Source organism: Chelonia mydas, chromosome 11 (genome assembly GCF_015237465.2).
Source record: "Chelonia mydas isolate rCheMyd1 chromosome 11, rCheMyd1.pri.v2, whole genome shotgun sequence".
Taxonomy (NCBI): Eukaryota; Metazoa; Chordata; order Testudines; family Cheloniidae; genus Chelonia; species Chelonia mydas.
Genome location: NC_051251.2, coordinates 2128551 through 2149882, shown reverse-complemented (window position 1 = coordinate 2149882; position 21332 = coordinate 2128551). Strand labels below are relative to the sequence as shown.

Below are 21332 nucleotides of genomic sequence, written 5' to 3'. Positions count from 1 at the left end.
CCACCCGCTACCCCGAGGCAGTGCCCTTAGCTTCCATTGAAGCCGACACCGTGGCAGATGCGCTCCTGACCATTTTCAGCCGCGTGGGGTTCCCCAAGGAAGTCTTGACAGACCAAGGCTCCAACTTCATGTCGGCCCTGCTCTGGTGCTTGTGGGAGAAATGTGGGGTTCAGCACAACTGGGCCTCAGCGTATCACCCCCAGTCCAATGGGCTGGTGGAGAGGTTTAACGGGACGCTAAAGATGATGCTGAAAACCTTTATGAACCAGTACCCGCAGGATTGGGACAAGTCCTTACCTCACCTGCTGTTCGCGTACAGGGAGGTGCCCCAGGAGTCTACCGGATTTTCGCCTTTCGAACTGTTATATGGAAGGAGGGTAAGGGGCCCCCTGGACCTGATGAGAGACGAGTGGGAGGGGAAGGCCACTCCCGATGGAGAGTCAGTGGTGGAGTATGTCCTGATCTTCCGAGAGAGACTGGCTGAACTCATGGGCCTGGCCAGGGAGAATCTGGCCAGAGCCCAGAGGAAGCAGAAGGTCTGGTATGACCGCACGGCGCGGGCCCGGGCCTACGCCACTGGGGATCAGGTGATGGTTCTCATCCCTGTGAGAAAGAACAAACTACAGGCCGCCTGGGAGGGCCCTTTCAAGGTTGTCAAGCAGCTCAATGAGGTAAACTATGTGGTGGAGCTGTCTAACCGGGCGCACCACCGCCGGGTGTACCATGTGAATATGATGAAGCCATATTATGCCAGGGGGAATGTGGTGTTGGCCGTGTGTGGACAGGGGGAGGAGCAGGGAGATGACCCTTTAGTAGATCTATTCCCTGGGACCAGAGCTGGTTCCCCCCTGGAAACAATTCCCCTCTCCGATCAGCTAACCCCTGCCCAGCAAGCTGAGGTCAGGGGGGTACTGCATCCGTACCAACAGCTGTTTTCCAACCAGCCTGGACGCACTAATCTGACTGTCCACTGGGTGCAGACAGGGTCGCACCCGCCGATAAGATGCTCCCCCTTCCGAGTCACCGGGAAAACTGCTCAGGACCTGGAAAGAGAGGTCCGGGACATGCTGGCTTTGGGGGTGATCCAGCCATCTGCCAGCCCTTGGGCCTCGCCGGTGGTGCTGGTCCCCAAAAAGGATGGGTCGGTCCGGTTCTGTGTGGACTACCGGAAGCTCAATGCCATCACTGTATCGGATGCCTACCCCATGCCCAGGCCAGACGAGCTCCTCGACAAGCTGGGAGGAGCTCGGTACCTTACCACCATGGACCTTACAAAGGGCTACTGGCAAGTGCCGCTGGATGCAGATGCCCGGCTGAAATCGGCCTTTATCACCCCTCTGGGGCTCTATGAGTTCCTGACCCTGCCTTTCGGCCTCAAGGGAGCGCCGGCCACCTTCCAGCGCCTGGTGGACCAGCTCCTGAGGGGGATGGAGAGTTTTGCCGTGGCGTATATTGCTGACATCTGTGTCTTTAGCCAGACCTGGGAGGACCACGTGTCCCAGGTTAGACAAGTGCTGGACCGACTCCAGGGGGCTGGGCTGACTGTCAAAGCGGAGAAGTGCAAGGTGGGGATGGCTGAAGCATCTTACCTGGGCCATCGGGTGGGGAGCGGCCGCCTAAAGCCGGAACCGGCCAAGGTGGAGGTGATCAGAGACTGGCCCGCTCCCCACACCAAAAAGCAGGTCCAAGCCTTTATTGGGATGGCAGGATACTACCGAAGATTTGTGCCCCACTTTAGCGCCATAGCCACCCCCATCACTGGGCTATGCAAGAAGGGGAAGCCAGACAAGGTGGTCTGGACCGAGCAGTGCCAGGAGGCTTTCCGCGCGCTGAAGGAGGCTCTGGTCAGTGGCCCAGTTCTGGCAAACCCAGACTTTGACAAGCCCTTTGTGGTGTTCACCGACGCCTCCGACACGGGACTGGGGGCGGTGTTAATGCAGGAGGATGAAAAGGGGGAGAGACACCCCATCGTGTACCTGAGCAAGAAGTTGCTACCCCGGGAGCAACACTACATGGCCATTGAGAAGGAGTGCCTGGCCATGGTGTGGGCCCTCAAGAAACTGGAGCCCTATCTCTTCGGGCGACACTTCACCGTGTACACCGACCACTCTCCCCTGACCTGGCTGCACCAGATGAAAGGAGCCAACGCCAAGCTCCTGAGGTGGAGCCTGCTCCTGCAGGATTACGACATGGACGTGGTCCACGTGAAGGGACGTGTCAACATGATAGCGGATTCGCTGTCCTGGAGAGGGGGCCCTGAACTTCCCCAGGTCACTGGTCACAGTGACCCCGCTCAGTTCAGTCTCGAAGGGGGGAGAGATGTGACACAGCAGGGAGGGGGGAGTGTTGACCTGGGAATGTGGCAGGGGAGTTTCAATGGGAGACCTGAGAGCCTGTCACCTGAGCCAGGAGGGGGAGGGGGAGGTAACACCTCTGCCGGGGAATGTGAACAGAGCCTGCAGGAGGGAGCCTGCTGGGGGGGTTTAGTTTCAGTTTGGTGCTGGGTGGTGGAACGCAGGGAACCCCAGGGCTGGGGTCTAAGCTCCCTGCTCCCCCAGAAGGACTTGACTGAGGGGTCCAGGTTGTACCCACAAGCTCTGTTTTGGACTGTGTTCCTGTTGTCCAATAAACTTTCCGTTTTACTGGCTGGCTGAGAGTCTCAGTGAATCCCAGGAAGAGGGGTGCAGGGCCTGGACTCCCCCACACTCCGTGACAGCTGGTCTCAGGGACAGGAACAGAACATGATATTGTGACAAACCGGTGGCCATCTAGGACGTGCCAGCTGCCATCGCAGAACACAGGCAGCATGGTCTGTTGCATGTGGAGGCCACTTGAAACGCCATGGCTACAGCTAGGATAGAATCCGGGGCCTCCTGGTCCAAGAGCCCTGATCACACACTGAAGGGAAATCTCCACTAGCTAGCTGCAGTACACGGCCAAGGACACACAATGGAACATTTCTGTCCAGCAGGGCGCCGTAAGGAATCACACACGCGATTACAACAATTTTGTTCCAGCCAGTCATCGAAAGTGTATAGGACACAGATTCCTGCCGGTATTATTTCATGTCTCTGCTCTCATTCCTGACCCCGCCTACGGGAATGTTCCTGAGTGAACCCTGAGTTGACACTGGAGGCAAAAACAGGCCATGGTCCCTGCAACCAACATAGAAACTGCAAATCTGCCTGCCTGGGTGAAAAAGCACCTGGAATCTGCCAGTGGCTGGTTGTCCCGGCCACAAAGACTGGACTGAGGCTCTGTCTACACTGGTGATTGCGGCACTTGCACCCAGTGGTGAAGCTGCTCAAGCGCAAACCCCGAGCGCAGGCACATTCGGACCCCTGGCCATGCTGGTGTGAGCTCACCCTGCTTGCAAGAACCTCTGCAAAGGTGCTAGAGGTTTGTACTGGGAGAGCCTGATAGGCTGGACTCAGGGCAAAGCCGCAGGGCCGCAGCCCAGCCTTGCTCCTGTCTCCTCAGCTGCCGTCCCTGCAAGAGACGCTCCAGGGTGCTGTCCGGACACTGGTGCTTCCAGCACTCCCTCTTGGAGGCCATTGGTGATCTCTTCATTAGCAGCTGGAGGGAGGCATTATCATCCCGCCCGCCCAGCTGCCCCTCCCGGAGCCAGCCCGCCGGGCCTCACGCTGGGGCCGTGAGAGTGAGTGTGGCCCCGGATGATGCTGGAGGGTGTGTCGCTGGCTGGCTATTGTGCGGTGCAGCTTCAAGGGTGAACGCCCGGCCCTGTGCAGCGCGCACGCTGCTGCCTGGCCAGGTGATTGCCCGGCCTCCTGAGTCCGCGATCGCTCAGCAGGGTGGTGCCACGCGTCTGCTGAGTGTAAAACCCGATCCACCGAGCAACCAGTGCACCTCGAAAACCACAGCCAGCATCGAGAGCAGAGACAGCCCAGATCACCCAGCTCCTTAAACTCTCATCAGAACGGTCACACTGGGTCAGACCAAGGGTCCATCGAGCCCAGTGTCCTGTCTCTGACAGCAGCTGGTGCTGGACGCTTCAGAGGCAATGAACAGAACAGGGCAATGATCCATCCCCTGCCATCCAGTCCCAGCTTCTCTCATGGTATTTTCTCCAAGAACGGGGCTATTTACCGGGGGACTCCTGGCCAGATTAACTCAGGGTCTTTATCATCCACCTCTCTCCCTGCAGGGTCGGTGAGATGTGATTAGTACTTGCAATGCAGCAGGCCCACAAGCCCCAAAGCAGGGCTGTCATCCCATTGTGTTAGTAGCTGTACAAACACAGAGGGCCCTGCCGCACAGAGTTAATATTCTAATTCCACATGAGAGGCGACAAATGGGTATAAAACATCTGGGGAAGGGGAAGGACACTATCAGGGCTAGGAACTCATGTGACACTGTGGGCATGACTAGCTGGTTTCAAAGCTGAGTTTTTATTTTATTTTTTAGTTATATTTTGTAACACACACACACACAAAGATGAAGACAGAAGTGAAGAGACTCCCATAGCAAACTGCTGTGGAGTTTTGCTGTGAACAGTTAATCAGCTGCCACGTCCCAGCCCAGAGGTGGCTGCATTTGAGTGGTGGTGTAGCGATTCCTGTCTTTGCATAGGTCCCCGTTGCGCTGGGTGCTGAGGGGTTTCAGTAATCCTGCAGGGTTCAGCCCACCCTGCAAAGCGCTTGGTGACCGCTTGAGACGGAAGGGGGGAGAGAGGGCGCCATTACTCCCTGCTAATCCGTGTTTGCTCTGTCGGGCTTTCAGGCTGGGCTGGGGCACAGGTCTCATTGGCATGGCTTTGGGATGGATGCAGTGCGGAAGCCACCCCAAATGGGTGCCTATAAACCTCCGCTCGTCCCCACGTGGCCGGGGTGTGCCAGCGGTTTCGCAGCGCTCTTAGCAATGGTGTGGAGAGCAGTTTGATGCATACTGCTTTCCGTATCCCTCCACCTACACGCCCGGGAAGGCTTCGCTCCCAGCTGGCCTGGGACGGTCACAGCTGATAAATGGGAATCCTGGGACCGTGACCCAAAATGGAGCTTCTTCTCAGCCACAGAATGCTGCGATCGCTGGCACCTGGCCCAGGCTAGTCGGCAGTGGTCCATCCCCTTGGAGAGGGGGTTTCCAGGGCCATAACACAGGAACAGAACAGCTGAGAATGGGGCCCGAGGGAGGGCTGGGGACGGGACCTCAGAGCCCAGCTCCCTTGTAGGGTTGTATTTTATGGAGCACTCAGGATCAGAGGGCTGAGATGAAAGGGGAGCGGGAGCCTATTAATCTCACAACAAAGGCTTCCCGGAGTTAAGAATGGCAATAAAATGCTTTGGGTGTGTGTGGGAAGCACTGGGTGGGGGTGGGGGTGGGGGAGCCCAAGCATGCATGTGCAAGGACATGTGTGTCAGTGAACAAGGGACAGAGGTGCGTCCAGGCACGGAAGAATGGCTGAGCTAGTGGTTAATGGGACTTGGGAGGGCCGGGTTTGATTCCCAGCTGGGCCCCAGCTGCCCTGTGGGACCATGGAGCTTAACTCCGAAGAGGGGTTAAGTTTAGCTCACACATTGCTAACATGCACCAGCAGGGCCCAGCCTGTCTCTGAGCGTAGACCCAGGGCAGCCCTGTGGAGCTCGACGTCACTGGATTGGCTGCGATGCAGTCTAATGGCTTTGGGCCTCAGTTTCCCCATCTGTGCAGTGGGGATAACAGTCCTTCCTTTGTTTGTCTGGGCTACTTGGACTGTGAGCTCTTGCCTGGCACACGGTGTCTGTGCAGCACCTTTGGAGCTGAGAGCTTGGGAGGGATGTGGCGGGGGGGCAGACACTGCCCTTTCAGTTACTTTGCTCTCACATTCTAGGGCTGCGTGTGGCTGAGCCCAGGTCAGGGCTGGTGCAAGCGCCAGCAGACCTCCGTGACCTCACAGCCACAGGGACTCTTTCAGCGGGGCAGCGCGGTCGGGGCAGGTGTGGGACCTACAGTGTGCTAGGCGGGCGCTCTCTGAGAAGGGGCCATGGGGTGGAGTCTCCCCAGCAAGGTGCAGCTCAGATACATAGATGGGCTGCTGCCCTGGACCCTGATAACATGCCCAGGGCCCTCACTGGGATTTCCAGGCCGCTGTGCTGCACCTTGAACAGACACGGGCCAGGGACAAAGCCAGAGATCACAGCAGCTACCTCCACTCCAAGCTCCAAAGCTTCTGGTCACCGCTCTGTCTCCCACCTAACATTAGCCCTGTGGTTACGTCAGTGTCACTGAGAGCAGAGTTGGACCCTAGAGACAGGTTGTGACGTTATTGACTTGAACTGGGACCGTATAGATCATTGTTGCAACCAAGGTCCTGTAGTGGCATCAGATGTTCTCCAGAGACTTGATTTGAACCTGCTGTTTATTCTATGCCCACCAAGGCAAACCAAACCAGACAGACAGAGAAGACTTTGGTTTTACCCCCCTGGCTAACCACAAGTCAGACAAACAATTCCCTTAGACACTCCAGTTTCCCAGTATCCCCACCAGTGCCACTCGGTATGGGGACAGACGGTCATGAAAACCGATACCCCAGTAAAAGAACAAAGTTCTCTCCATCCCAAAGGACCCGGCCCCAGACCCAGGTCAATGTACAAGTCAGCTCTTACCCACAAATCATGCTGTTGCCAACCCTTTAGCATCTAAAATCTAAAGGTTTATTCAGAAAAGGAAAAATATACAGACGGGAGCTAGAATTGGTGAAATGGAATCAATGACATCCAGGGATGGCCAAGTCCTTGGTTCAGGCTTGCAGCAGGGATGGAATAAACGGCAGGTTCAAATCAAGTCCCTGGAGAACATCCCCAGCTGGGGTGGATCCTTCAGTCCTTGGTTCAAAGCATCAGGGTAGCCAAGTCCCTCCAGAGGTCAGAAGCAGGACTGAAGACAAGATGGAGGAGCTGCAGCAGCTTTGTATAGTCTCTTGCTGTGTGGTCTCTTTCTGTGTCCCAAAGACAAGCTGCCCATCCCATGGCCTGGAAACACCTCAGAGTCCTGTCCATAGGCAGGTCCCTGCACCCCTGGCTGAGTCCCCAGGCGTGTCTGCCTTCTCTCAGTGGGTCAGTTGTGTCGCTGATGGTCCTTAATGGGCCATCCAGCCAGCTAGGCAGAGCTGACCCCAATGTGTCTGGGGTGTCCCCCAGAAGGAGAGCACAAGTTTGAACTGCAGACGGTATAGGGCCAATATTCATAACTTCAACTACAAAAATGATACACACACAGACAGACAGCATCATCCTAACCAGCCAACCATAACCTTGTCTTAGACACCTCATTTGACCCCCTTTATACAAGATTTGGTGCCACTACAGGACCTTGGTTGCAACACTGATCTATATGGTCCCAGTTCAAGTCAATAACGTCACACAGGTGCAAGCTAGACCCTCCGTTGCAACAATGTAACATTCCTTCTAGCCACTAGGAACACAGCACCGGCTTCAGCTGAGCCCTTCTGTGCCCAGGGAAGTAAATGGTGCCGATGGAGCAAGGGGTAACACGGCCCAGCGTGCGTGCACCTGAGGAGGGATAGAACAGGGAGAAGTGGTGCTAGCCCTTCCCGCAGGATTTCTAGCCCACATGGAAATACGGGAGAAGACGGAGGCTCTGAGCCCTCCAGCTTGTTCCACGCGCTGGCCTGGCTCCTGTCTGTGCCGCGACTGAGCAGCACGCTATCCCCACCGGCTCCCGAGGCTGCAGTTCTTGCCCTCTGCCATAGAGATGAGGGCATCTGCCTCTTCCCCCTCCTCTCGCTCCAGGGACAACGAAGGCAAAGGGGGTTCAATCCCAAAGGCCCAGCAGCAGGTCCCCCAGGTGAGCCCCTGTGCTCCGATGGCCCAGGGACTGCAGGGTGAGGGGGCGTCTCAGGTAGCTTGGGCCCGTGGAGGGCTCTGGAGGCAGAGAGGGGAGACCAGTGTAGGGAGCCGAGCCCTCAGTGCCAAGCAGGTGGGTCGCAGCACTCTGGAGAAGTTGTGTGACCGGATTTGTCATTCCACAGTGCAATGATCACGGGGGGCAGCTGCGGACACATGTGAAACAGACAGGCAGCTGTAGCGGGGAGAGGGGCTTTCACAGCCACGGCTATTTGGGCATCCGGTGGCGCCAGAGGGGGTACGGGACGGGTGCCACGGAGTGCAGCAGGACGCTCGGAGCGCTGGGTCTGAGAAGCGTCCGAGTGTTTTGCTGAACCACGGTCACTCGGGGCCCTCTGGGGCTTGGCCATCCTGGTGCGGCTCCAGTGGGACCTTCTGCAGCAGGAAGGGGCTGGCACCAGCGCCCATGCCAGGCTGCACTGGCTTGAGGCAGGCGCCCTGGACAGTGCACCATGAAACACGTTGCAAAGACTTCAAAGTGGTGGATGCCTCCCAGCTCTTCGTGCTCTGGAATTTGGTGCTAATTTTCCTTATTTCAGGGTTACCACACGGTGGGGGGCTGCCCAATCTGTGCTCCAGAGGTTTTAGAAGCAAGGGCTGTGCTGGGCAAAGGTGAGACTAGCGCCCCCAACAGGCCAACCCCGGGACTACCCTCACCCTGGGCAGGGCACCAGAGCAGTGCCTGGGGTCTCCAAGGAACATCCTCATCCAGCTGTCTGGACAGGCAGACCAAGCCTGGGCCGGCTGCTGTCAGGTGCACTGGGATGCTGCCGGGATACACTCGTGGTACTGGGGGGCACAGCTGTTCACGGGCGGAGGGCAAAGCCCTGAGATCTTGGGATGGGTACCGATGCTGCGCTTGGCCCCGCTGGCTCTGGGCCCAGCGAGCCGGAATTACCTGTTCAGCCCCAGAAAACCCCCTTCCTTCCCCTCCCAGAGCCGGGGTTTCCCGGGCTGGAGGTGCTGAGCTCTCCCCCACCGGGACGTGCTAGCGAGGCAGTTCGGGGGGTCCGGAGCAGCAGCTGTGTGGGCTGGCGACCCTGCTGGGTGGGTGGGTGGGTGGGAGGGAGGTGGTACAATAGGCTGGATTGTAGGATATTGACACTGTGTTCCAGGCGGGCACACCCAGGGGCATCTGGTGGGATCACCCTGCCCTGCCCCTGGAAGGGTGTGTGCAGCCCGGGGAGGCCAGCGATCAGAAGCAGGCCCCTCCCGTCTCAGTGCCAGTCTCCGTTCCTGCTCACACCCAGCACCACACTTTCCTTGCACCCTGGCTCTCAGCAGCGGCAGACTCCAGGGGAACGCTCTGGCTTCCAGCCAGCCTTTGGTCAATGTTCTTCCACCCACACAGGCCGTGGCCACCCACATCAAACAAATCAACCCCCCCTCCCCGAGTCCCCACAAACCACCAACTCCCGGCTCCTGGCCAACACCACAAACACCTGCCCTGTCCGCCCACACCCTGCAGCAACCGCACGCGGCATTGCCCTCCATCGCCCCGCCCCAAGTACAGGCCTGCTGCGTCCCCACGCGGAGACCAGGGGCCTGGCTGCTGACCGGGGCTAACCACCCGCCCACGCCAGCACGCCACCTGCACCCAGCATGGCACCAGCCAAACCCACCACCCGGGCCATGCCCACGCCCTGCGTCACGGCTGCTGGGGGGAGCCGGGAACCACGGCGCTGCCGGCCCCCACCATTCAGACAGTGCGAGTCAGGGCCCCACAATCCCACACTCTTTAGGAATAATAAATACGTGGTTCTGCTTAGGAATCGGACCATTGGATGGGGAGGGACGTCCTGGGTCAGCTGCCCCCACAGATCATCCCCTTCATAAACTGATCAAGTTCCATCTTCAGAGCAGACAGATGTCTTGGCCCCCATTCTTCCCACCTCCGCTGCTTAGAAACCTCCTTCTCCTTCCCAGCCTGTGTCTATGCATGGCCAGTTTATCCCCTTTGGCTACCATAACTCTCCTCCCTTCCTGGGGTTTGCCCCCCTGCTGCATTTAGAGACAGCAATCAGATCTCGTAAGAGCGGCCCTCCATCCCCCTGGTCGTCTCAGCATCGGCTCCTCTTCAAATTCATCTTCCTTGAAGGCGGGCGGCCCACCGTGTGCACAGCCCGGTCCGATGACATTAACACATCCCTATCTCGATGGGGAATGCCTCGACTCACACAGCTTCCCATCATGTTTGCCTTTTTCTGCAGCACATGGGTGGTGCGGTTATCCTGGGCTAGGCTGGCTGGTTCCTGAGCCTTTACATCATGCTCATGCCAGGTTTTCACGCTTTCCTCTGCAACCAGGGTCCAGATCCTCAAAGGTGTTTAGGCACCTAACTCCCATTGGCCCGTACTTCATTTTCCTTTTTAAATGAAACCCGAGTCTCCTCATAATCACAGGACTCCAGGAGCTGGGGCTTTAAGAAATAAACCAAATATCATGAGTTGGCAACACTATCGTTATACAATCTTTTACAGGACAGATATGACACCCCCCCACACACACACACCCCATATGTACATCCTCCCCCAACATATACCACAGGGACCCCTCCATTGTCCCTCCCCCCACCACTACATCACAGACAATAATGCTACAGTCCCTGTGCTGAGAGTCACAGGCAAGGCAGATGCTGGTATTTTTGACCCAAAGTCTGGTTATATGAAGGGTGGAGGGGACCCAGGCAGAGTGGGGGTATAGAGAGGAAGGGCAGGAGGTGGGGACACACTCCAACACGGCTGTATAAAATCTCTGGATTTCTGGATTTTAAACAGAACTGAGAGGGGCTCTGGGGTCAGACTCTGGCTCCAGGGGAAGACTTTTGTTTTGTCATAAGAAAGGACAAGAGAATCAATCAAATCTCTCCAGGTCTGCCAGAGCCCAGGTGGAAGAGGTAGACATGGGGGGATTTGATTTTTTGCTGTTTTGCCTAAAAACCTTGTGGTTCTGTTTCAACCATCTGTCAAAGTACAATCCTGTGTGTGTATGTGTGGTATTGTAAGGTAGTGGTTGGCTGGATCTCTCTTGCTCCATCCCTGTTTGTGTCAGAGAGACTGCTGCCCTCTACTGACTGGAATCAGAACTGCTCAATAGTGTGTCCTATGACCTGTACTGCTAAGAGCTCATGGAGATTTTCCTTTAGCTCAGCGTATTAGGGGCCACCTCTGCTTTTGGAGTAGGCAGCTCCAAGTTACTCAAGAGTTTCTGGCTCCTAACTGGGGGAATCCAGTGTGAATTCCCTTGGAATGGCAAACAGCAAGCAGCCTTTGTGAGAAGCCTAATTGACCGAGAAAGAGACGGCAGTGCCCAGAAACCGGCCGGCTCAGCTGGATGGCTTTAGTGGTGCGTGCTGGCTGCGTTAATGGAAGGAGAAGGTGGATCGATCATGGAAGTGGGCGGGGAATGGAGAAGACCCTGCTGATGAGGGCAGCAGAGTTCAGCGCTCACGAGCAGCTGCTTTCGTGCTAGTCGGCTCTATTTCCAAGCCTGGGTGCTGGGGCGGCTGCCCAGCAAAAGCAGCGAGCGGCTCCGCCATGCTGGCGTTTTCAGAGATGTTTTAACACGAGTGGACGTTTAGCGGAAGCAGGACCGGCAGGTTTGGTCCAGCCCCCTTTAGCCGTAAGCTGCCCTGCAACCACCGTTCGCGTTGTGTCCGCACTGGGGTTTACGAGCGTGTCCGTTCGAGCTAAACTCAACCCCTCTCCGGAGCAGCCGAGCACCTCCCACTCAGTGAGGAGTTTTATCTTCACAGCTGTCCTGGGAGGCAGGGAGGGAGCTTCCCCATTTGAGGGCTGGGAAGACGGAGGGTCTGCAGGCGGGAGGTGTGACGGCAGCTCGCGTACCCGAGCCAGTGGCGATCCAGCGAGATCAAAGCCAGCTTGAGTGACGATTGCAGCGACGCCGCGGGAGCTGCCCTTCGTAGCCGGGTTCTGGGTGGGTGGGGCTGACCCACGGAGCCTCCTGTGCTCCATCAAAGCCAGCCTGGCGTGTCCTCGTGCGAGCAGCCAGCCCTCCGGCTGCCCAGCGCACGTCCCCAAAGGGCCACGGTCACTGAGCCGCGACTGCAACCTGGGGCTCCAGGCCCAGGCCTGTGCACTCTCGCTAGCCAGCCCATTCAGGTACCATCAACCCTCTTCCCTAAAGACCAGGGCTTACGTGGCCGCTGCTACCGATCCCCCATGTTCGGAGTCCCCTTCGTCCTCGGCGACTAACGCAGCTCGCTAACGAGCCATAGCAAAGGCAGGCCCTGCTCCGGGGCAGCGAGCTCGCGGCTCAGTTCCGGTTGCACACGGGGGCTGGTCTGCTCTCTGCACTGCGTTTGCAGCAGGGGGTGCTGTGCTGGGGTCAGGCTGGGCTTAACGAACCCCCTTGTCCCCCCAGGTGGTGCTGGATAACATGCGGAGGAAATGCAAGTGCCACGGCACCTCCGGCAGCTGCCAGCTGAAGACGTGCTGGCAGGTGACCCCCGAGTTCCGCCTGGTGGGCTCCTTGCTCAAGGACCGCTTCTCCGGGGCCACGCTCATCCGGCCCCACAACAGGAACACGGGGCAGCTGGAGCCAGGCCCCGTGCGGCACCGGCGCCGAGCCAGCGTCGGCGACCTCATCTACTTCGAGAAATCGCCCGACTTCTGCGAGCGGGAGCCGGCCCTGGACTCCCTGGGCACCCAGGGCCGGCTGTGCAACAAGAGCAGCCCGGGCATGGACAACTGCGAGAGCCTGTGCTGCGGGCGGGGCCACAACCTCCTGCGCCAGACCCGCAGCGAGCGCTGCAACTGCAGGTTCCACTGGTGCTGCTTCGTGGCCTGCGAGGACTGCCGCCGCACCCAGTGGGTCAGCGTGTGCAAGTGAGGCGGGCCCCGGGCCCGGCTTCCCTTGGCCCCGGCCGGCACCGCGGGGGGAGCGGCTCCCGGCGGGCGCCGCCCAGCCCGGTTAATCCGCCCTGCGCCTTCCGCCCTTCGGCGGCACCCCGGGGTCGCACCAGCTCCTGCCGCGGGGAGCGTTCCGACGACGGCCCGGCAAGCCCCGGCGCTGCTCACGGATGGGGAGAGACCCCGCGCCGGGACCCGCAGGGCAACTCTGTAGCAGGGCGGGGGGTGGGATGGGAAGGATGGGGGGCCGTTTCCGAGCTACGTACCGTTCCCTCTGCTCAGGGACAGCATTAGCCACAGCCCACGGGCTGCAGAGGCTGGATGGGATTCGGGCCATGAGCAGCTCCGGCAAAAGCTCCGTCCCCACCCAGTGTGGACACGTGCAGAGACCTCCGGGGAGCAGGGGACGAAATATCCCGGCAGTCTCCCCTCGCCCGCCCGGCTCATTCAATGGAGAGGGGCAGCTCAGGACTCACCGGACTGCACTGAAAAGGGATTTTCATATGAAAAAAACATGTAAACAAGATTTGTAAGGACAGTAAGCCAGCGTTTCGAAGAGGAGGAGGGGTCCCCAGCGCCCCGGGGTGGTGCCACGCGCGCCCGCGGCTGGTGGTGTCTGGTAAGTTATTTTATTATTGTGAATAAAAGTGGATTGGAGATGGCGCCGTGCAGCGGTTCTGAGCGTGGGCTGGGGGGTGGGAGATTGGGAGAGGGTTTTAATGGAGGGGCAGCCCCCTCCCTGCTCTGCAGAGTCCCCAGGGGTTTAAAGGGTGCTTATGCGGCTAGCCGCTGCTGCGGGAAGGCAGAAGATACCCCCCCTAGAAACGTGGGGTGCTCCTTTGACCACTTTAACCTCCTTCGCCCATTGGCTCTGCAGTCCCACTGAGCCTCCGGGCCCCACACAGGATCCACCCCTGGGAGCAGAGGGGTCAGGGTCTCCGCAGGTCAGTGGGAGCTGGTGGGAAGCTAGGCCCCAGGCGGTTGTGAAATGGACGCGGGACCCAACACAGCCACAGAGGCAGCCTCCTGTCCTGCCGCCGGCCACGCTGTATGTGTTCTGGGGATACAGCTGGGCACAGAGGCCCTGGAGCTGCGGGGGGCTGGGATCTTCCACCAGCACAAACGTCACTCGGGAAAGACAGGCAACCCATGGGGACAGGGGCAGTTCTGCGTCCCCTGGGACTGGGCAGGAGGGGAGTCGGGGGAGCCGTGGAATAGCCCAACCCCCTTCAAATTCACCCACCCAGCATAAGAGTGGCCTGGCACATCCTGCGCCCACGAGCTCCTGCCGCACCAGCAGTGACCCCAGGCCCCACGGGCAGGATCCCGCAGAGCTCAGGGGACCGAGCCGCGCCGGTTTCCATGGTCTCGGGCGCTGGCGGGGCCCGAGGAGAGTGCCCGTCACACACGAGCCCCCGCTGCCCTGCACGCGGATTCCTGCTGCTGGCATCTCCCCAGCTATCCTGGGCTACGCGAAAGGAAAACACCAGAGTGGAAGGAAAGGCCCCGCTGCCCCAGCTAGGGAGGGCCCCCCGAAGCGCTGCAGGAGGGATCCAGCCTTGCCAGGTTCTGGGCTTGAGCCGGCTGCTCTCCCCATGCCAGGGGAGGGAGCCGGCCCGGCAGCCCAGCGGATCCAAGGCCTCTACCCGTGGCATGGAGAAAGCAGGGCCCGCTGCCCCCAGCCTGCCCCAGAGGGACCCCCTTTCAGGGCGAGAGGGGAGGTCAGTCCCTCGGGCTGGCGCAGGTCTTGGCACGTACTGTGATGTGGAGGGAACAGGCAGCGAAGGCCGGCTCCGCTCCCAGAGCCAGCTCTTACCCTGGCCGAGCCTGCGCCACGCCCCTGACGGCTGCTGGCCCCGTTGCTGATTTTGATCTCAAGCCCGACAGGCCTGCGTCTCCCCATCCCGCCAAGCCCGTTGAGCTCAGTTCTGCCTGGCCACCCCCAGCTTTGAATCGGAGCGGGGCAGGGCCCTGGCCTCTGCAATTCGGGGCCCAGCAACCCCACTGCGGCTGGCGTCAGGCTCAGAGCAGCAGCGGGCGGGAAGGGACCTCGAGCAGCCATCCAGTCCAGCCGCCCGCCCTGAGGCAGGGCCAAGCAAACCTAGATCAGCCCTGCCAGGCTTTGTCCAACCTGTTCTTAAAAACCTCCAGGGCCGCGGATTCCACAGCCTCCCTCATCCGTCACCCCGGCTTCGCCTGGAAGGGCGATGGCCGGGCGGTGAGCAGCATGCTGGGTTGGGGGGTATTTCTACATGGGCCCAGATCCTCACCTGGGTAAATCAGCACACGAAGGGCACTGCTGACAGCAGCTCCGAACTTGGCCCTTGGCGTCGGGCGCAGCCGTGTCTACCGCAAAATAAACTCGGCTCTGTGGGCCGGCCAGCGGCCGCGGACAAACAACGTGGGCTGGACCGGAGCGAAAAGGCTCCTGAACTCATGGCAACACCTGCCCGGCCGATGACTCGGCCCCGTGACCGCTCAGAGGGTGTTGTTCGTATGGCGGTAGTGATAGGGACCCCGCTGGGAGCAGGACCCCGCTGCGTTAGGGGCTGGACAGACACAGAACTGAAGGCGGCCCTTGCTGCGAGGGTCCCACAGGTTAAGTACAGGGCCCAGCGGGACTCAACTGAGGAGCAGACATTTCTGGGGTCCTGAGAATTATAACACTGAGTAGCTACCGAACCGCAAGTTGTCACACGCGACAGCCCTGTCTCTAACAGCTGGTGGCTGCAAGCAGACAGGCTGCCCGGCTCCTGCAGACCCTAGCGCCTTCCTCTGGGCGTCATGGGAGACATGAGACCAGGCCGAAAGGAGCTTGCCAGGATTAACATGTGCGTAGCACACAGAGGCCTCACTCGAGATCAGGGCTCTGTCATGCCGGGCACAGTTGTGGTCCCTGCCCTGGGGCGTTTAGAGCCAGAAACAGCAAACAAGACCGAGTGAGGGGACAGAAGGAACAGGAAGGCGATCAGGCGCTTACAGAGACTAGCTTACGATCGTGGGTTATTGTGCATAAACATCGGCTGTAACGCCCCCAGGTTCCCAAAGCACCGTACCAGCTTGCACGCTGGGCTGCGTAAGAGTGATCACTCCCCCATCACTGAAATGCAGCCACCTCTGGGGAAAACACAGCGGCTGGCTAGGAGCCGCTCTTCCGCTGTGGTTCACTTGAGAATAATGGTAGCCACGGGCCCTGCAGGAAAGAAAAAAGCAGAGAGGCAGGATTGGAGGACCTGGGTTGGACTTTGGCCAGGACTACGGGGTCCATGCCCTGACACATACAGGGAGGGGTTTTCACACAGCCCAAGTTTGTTTCACTGCAAAGAGATTTGCTTCCCCTGGGATCTGTAATTTCCACATCTCAAAAACCAACAGGGCCACCAGCCACCTCCAGCAGGAGCACGGCCCCAGAGTGCTCCATGGTGCACCAAGGGATGTGCACTGCTCCCCCCATCCAAAACTGCCCCCCACCCTCCACTGGTGACTCAGTGTCCCACCTGCGCTTGTTCTCTCGTCCCCTCATGCCCACAGTCACCTGGGCCCTCCAGCTCCACTTCCTCCCCTGGGGGGCTCTCCTCCTAATCCCCCCCCGGAAGTCTCAGCTTCAGAGCTTGAACGGGGACCCGCAACACTGGGAACCCCTCTTCCCAATGTAATGCTGCATGGAAACCCAGCCCCCCCTCATACCTCGACCCTGGGACCACCCTTCAGTAGCAGGGCGACCCCCTTGCCCAGCTCCTCAAATGTTCACCTCCTCCCTCCCCAGCCCCTGTGTCTCTGGGCGGGGAGGTCGGCCTCTGCACATCAATCACACCTCGGCACTTTGTACTTGGCATCTGTTTCCAAACTCCAAGGGGCTGCTTTGCGGGGAGCGTGTGATCTCGCTGGGCTGCCTCAGACAGTAATTTACTCTCCCCTCCACCAGCTCATTAACGCCCCAGCTACTAATCCAGCAGCATTTACACGCTGCAACAGCTGGGTCGCCCGCTGCGGGCGGCTCACCTGGCCTCTGCTTGATGTGGGCTCGGGGAGGTGCAGCGGGGACATGGCTGCATCCCCACAATCCCACACAACTTCCCCCGCAAAATTACAGAGAGTCTGGTGCATTTCCGATACACCACTCAAACACCACGCTCGGGTGACGCTAAGCTAGCAGGCGCCGTGGCCCGAGGCCCTGTCCTCTTTCACAAACGTTCATTCGACTCAGTACGCGCCAACCGTCCAGCAGCCCCAGGAAGCTCCGAGCGCAGGTGACATTTGCAAGCTGCCCCCCGGCTTTGTAAAGTTCAGCCATCACGCCACTCCGTTAGCGACGCCCTCAGGCAATCCGAGGCTCACACTGCTTTCCCCAGCCCCAAGCGTTGCAATCGATCAGCGACCCTAAAAATCAGAGCCCTGCCACAGCCACTTTACGGCTTTGTGCGCAGCTGTGCAAGGGCTGCGTCAAACAGGTCGGCAAATCCGCAGGTAAAACATGCCCTGAAGGCAGCCGTTCAGTCCCCACTCGCCGGTAAAAGCCCTGTCCTGTGACGGACTCAGGGCATTCTGCCTAGGTCTTCAGCCACCACCGGACATCCTGGACTAGAGCCGGCCATCCGCAGCAACATTCCTGTCGTAGCTTGTTCTTGACACCAGTCCTGGAGCAGAGGGGGTCACAGACAGCACCCAGGAAATCCCCTCTCTTGGGGTTCTTGGCCAAATGCCTACACCTGGTTTCCAGGAAGCAGCAACTCTGCTGCAAGAACTGACTCTAATTTGAATAAATTCCCCTGCCATTTGCCACAGCTCCCACAGAATGAGCGTGCATCACAAAACGAGCAACAGCTGGGCGTTCTTTAAAGACAGGACTCTGCCCCCCATGCTAAGAATCCAAAAACAAGGTGTAAGGCATGTAACAGCGCCTCCTGGTGACACCTGTCGGAACAACGTTTCAGGCTAGATTAAATGGAATGTAACCCTGGGCAATAGGTTAACAGAGAGGAGCGATGAGCCACCAACAAGGAGAGTCCAAGATAGAAACGGCTACCCAGGCCCCAGTGAGATTTGAATCTGCAACCCCTGCATTCCCAGCTGACTACACTAACCCCTGAGCGGCTCTGATTTGAGTATCCCAGCGCTTTCACTGCCTGGATCTCTGGCCCCACGGCTATTGCTCCATTTCTACAAGGGAGCAGCAGCTCTGCCCCTTTGCAGAGATACCCTGAGCATAGGGAGCAGAAACAGGACAGGACCTCTCCTAGGCTAGGGGAAACGTGGGTCATTTAGTGCATACTGCCCAGCCAACCTGTGTTGGTGCAACCCGCTGGGAATTATGAGTCATAGGACCCCCGTGTGCCCGACATTTCGCCACCAGGCCACCCGCCAGGGTCACAATGTCACACCCACGCAGCACCACCCATTGGGCACGTACCCTGCCTTTCTCCTTGGGCTGAAAGAGTTTGCCTAGTGCAGGAGATTAAAATATCCCAGGCTCTTCCCCAGAGACGAGCAAAAAGTTTGAGCCATCGAGTGTTGAAGCTAATTTTGCCCGGAGACGGTTGATCCCCTTCTCACCAGCACAGCACAAAGCGGTTGTGCGCTAGAAGCAAGCAGGAGGTTCCCCAGCAAATCCAGAGAAGTGAACCAGCGACAGGAAAATGGCAGAAGAAAAACTGCCCAAAACAGTAGCTAGTTCTTAACAACTGATAAAACAGGAATGGGGTTTCCCCCCATTAAAGTGCACCAATTTCAATTGGGGCCTAGAAACCTCTCTACTTTATTGGGGTGTAACGTTTCCCCTGGAAGAGAGGGGGGTGCCTCCCAATTCTCATGATTTTATCACAAGTCTGCTGCTATTTAGTGCATTCCGTAAAGCCCCAGCTCCCAGAGTCATGGGATGACACGAGACTCTCAGCTTGCATTTTTTAAGAAGAGATTTCTGGGCCCTGCAGGTAGCAGAGAAAAGCTTTAAAGGCAGGAGCCTCATGGTGCCTGAAGGCTCGGACACCAGAAGGGAAACACAGAGAACCCAGCGTTTTATGATTATTTTCTTTTTAAATTTCATGATTTTTAAGCCAAGCCCATAATTTTCAGGGCCTGACAATCACCCCCACCCCCAGTCGCTAACCACCAGGAGATCACAAGGGAAGAACGTCTCCCGGGAGCGAAGGGGGAGCCGGCGAACCCTGAGTAACTCCTTTGGTATTTGTTCCTTTCTCCAAACGCTGGGCTGAGGCCGATTCCGCCTGGGGGTTCACAGTGCGCAGGGAACACCCAGCTCCCTCCCAATTCTATTCTCTTGCGGCATGAAGTAAAGCGAGAGGTCCCCACAAGGGAACGGCTCCCAGCTGCTGGGATCTGGAGAGGGATTTACGTGGCGGCACAGACCTGGTCCCTAATGGGGAGACAACACATGGCATTCGGTGCTTTCCATCCACTGATCACACAGTGGGCTGATGCAGCTTCTCCTGCAAATCACTTGCCTGAGGTCACACAGCCAGTCAGCAGCGGGGCTGGGAGAAGAACCCAGGAGTCCTGTGCCATGCTGCCCCTCCCCCCCCGCCACACACACACACACACACACCATTGGTTGCCCACATTCTGTCCTTCACAAGCCCAGCACCAGCCCCAATAAAGGCGACATCTCCTACACCAGCGAGAAGGTGTGACGAAGTGGGACTGTTCTTAATGTTTCCTCTGAATACTGTAGGGGTGCCTCAGTTTCCCCTAGGCATTTCTTAAGTCTCTAGGGGGTGGGATAAGGGGGTGTAATTGTTGCAGAGCAAAGGGCCAGGGTCCATAAATGACCGACACTCTGTCTCCTGACAACTGATGGCCTGGGCCCTTCCCCCTGCAAGGTGAGAGCTAAAGGGTTGGAGAACAAAGGAATCAGGTGGCCTCCTGGCCCAGGAAGGGGACAAAGCCCGGAGGAGGAGGAGCTGGAGGGAGTTTCAGTTTGAGGCTGGCTGGGACATGGAGTGAAGGGCAGACGTGGTTGTCTGGCTCACTGCCCCCCAACATGGACCCAGCTGAGGGGTCCTGTTCTCTGCACCTACAAGCTCTGTGTTAGACCATGTTCCTCTCGTCTAATAAACCTCTGTTTTACTGGCTGGCTGAGAATCACGTCTGACTGCGGAGTTGGGGGGCAGGACCCTCTGGCTTCCCCAGGACCCCGCCTGGGCGGACTGGCTGTGGGAAGCACACGGAGGGGCAGAGGAGGCTGAATGCTCCGAGGTCAGACCCAGGAAGGGAGAAGCCGGGTGAGCTGTGTGTCCTGCAGACAGGCTGCTCCCCGAGAGGAGACTTCACCAGAGTCCTGCCTGGCTTTGTAGGGAGCAGGTCCAGAGCATCGCCCGGGGACTCCGTGACAGGAGGCTGCAGCCAACGCTTGGCCTGTTCAATGACTCCATGTCCGGCTTTGTAGGCTGGGTCTGCAAGGACGAGGGTGGGGGGTGTTTTTAAAACCAGCATCTTGCCCAGATTCCCAGCCACTCAGCCAGCCACCCGCCCTCCCCGCTGAACACGCCACGTTCCTAGCGGGACGGATGGGGCAGGCCACCCTCGTACAGCTTGGTACGTGCACCTCCTGGGCTGCCGCAGGGCCCAGAGACATTGGTTTCCTGGCTGGACTAAGGATGGGCAGGGAGGGCTGGCGGGGTGGAGACCCAGCCGCTGAATTAGTGGGCACAGGCCTCGGAGGCAGAAGTGGGGCTGAGCCGAGTTTTATGGATGTGGGGTTGGGGCTAAGCGATGGGGGAAGGCAGGAGACCCTCCCCCCCTCCCCCCCCCCCCGCCAAGGCAGAGAAGATGGGAGGGACTATGGGAGGCCATGGAAGGGGGGCATGGAGCAGGCAGCAGGAGGGGGCACTGAGTCAGCGAGCGAAGAAGGCAGTGTGTGTGGGAGGGTAAAACCTCTCTAGAGAGTCTGAGAACTGGGGCACAAGGTCTCAGGCCCCGGCCCCCACCCCAGCTGGGACCCTGGCTGGAAAGGTAGCTAGCTAGCCAAGAGCTCTCACCACTAGGCCTTTCTTCCACGGGGCTCACCACTTGCCCACGCCTGGCGCTACCCATGTTGCAGGGCCCTGGGATCTCCTCAGACCCCCCCATACACAAGATCCACCGAGCTACTCCCAAGACTGGGCCCTCCCGAAATGCCAGAGCCTCCTCCCACTGGTGAGCGAGCCAGGCCCAGCGGAGACCCCCTGCCAGCCCCACCATTGTTCTGCCTATGGGCAGAGGAGGCTCACAGCCCCTCAGCCCCCACCCTGCTAATGGGGCTTCTGCGTCTCTCCCAGCCACAGCATCCGCCGGGCACAGGGCAAGGGTCTGGCTGAGGCGGTCCTGTCTCCATCCCTCAGGCGTCACCCCGCGGTCCAGGCCGCGCTGGGGGCGCTGCCCGTCGGGCCACAGCAGAGCCATTCCTGGGCCCGGGAGGACGCCAGGCGGTCAGCACTGCGGGGAGGATTGGAATGAATTAGACACCGAGGTCGGCCTGGCCCCGGAGTGTTACAAATCATGCCGGAGCCCTAGACAACAATGCCACGCCTGGGATCCACCCCCCGTCCTGCCCTTCGCCATGTGGCTTCCAGGACCGAGCACACCTGGCGTCGCCCTGCTGAGG

The 21332-nt window shown here is 59.0% G+C and overlaps 1 protein-coding gene across 1 annotated transcript in view; it reads left to right on the top strand.

Annotated features, from left to right (window-relative positions):
* The window catches only part of WNT10A (Wnt family member 10A), a 47935-nt gene extending 35067 nt beyond the window's left edge, over positions 1 to 12868 (top strand). The window contains exon 4 of the mRNA XM_037913017.2: positions 12246 to 12868. Coding sequence (XP_037768945.1) covers positions 12246 to 12713 — 468 coding nt within the window. The 3' untranslated portion in view covers positions 12714 to 12868. The remainder of the gene's footprint in view (positions 1 to 12245) is intronic.
* The last annotated feature ends 8464 nt before the right edge of the window (positions 12869 to 21332 follow it).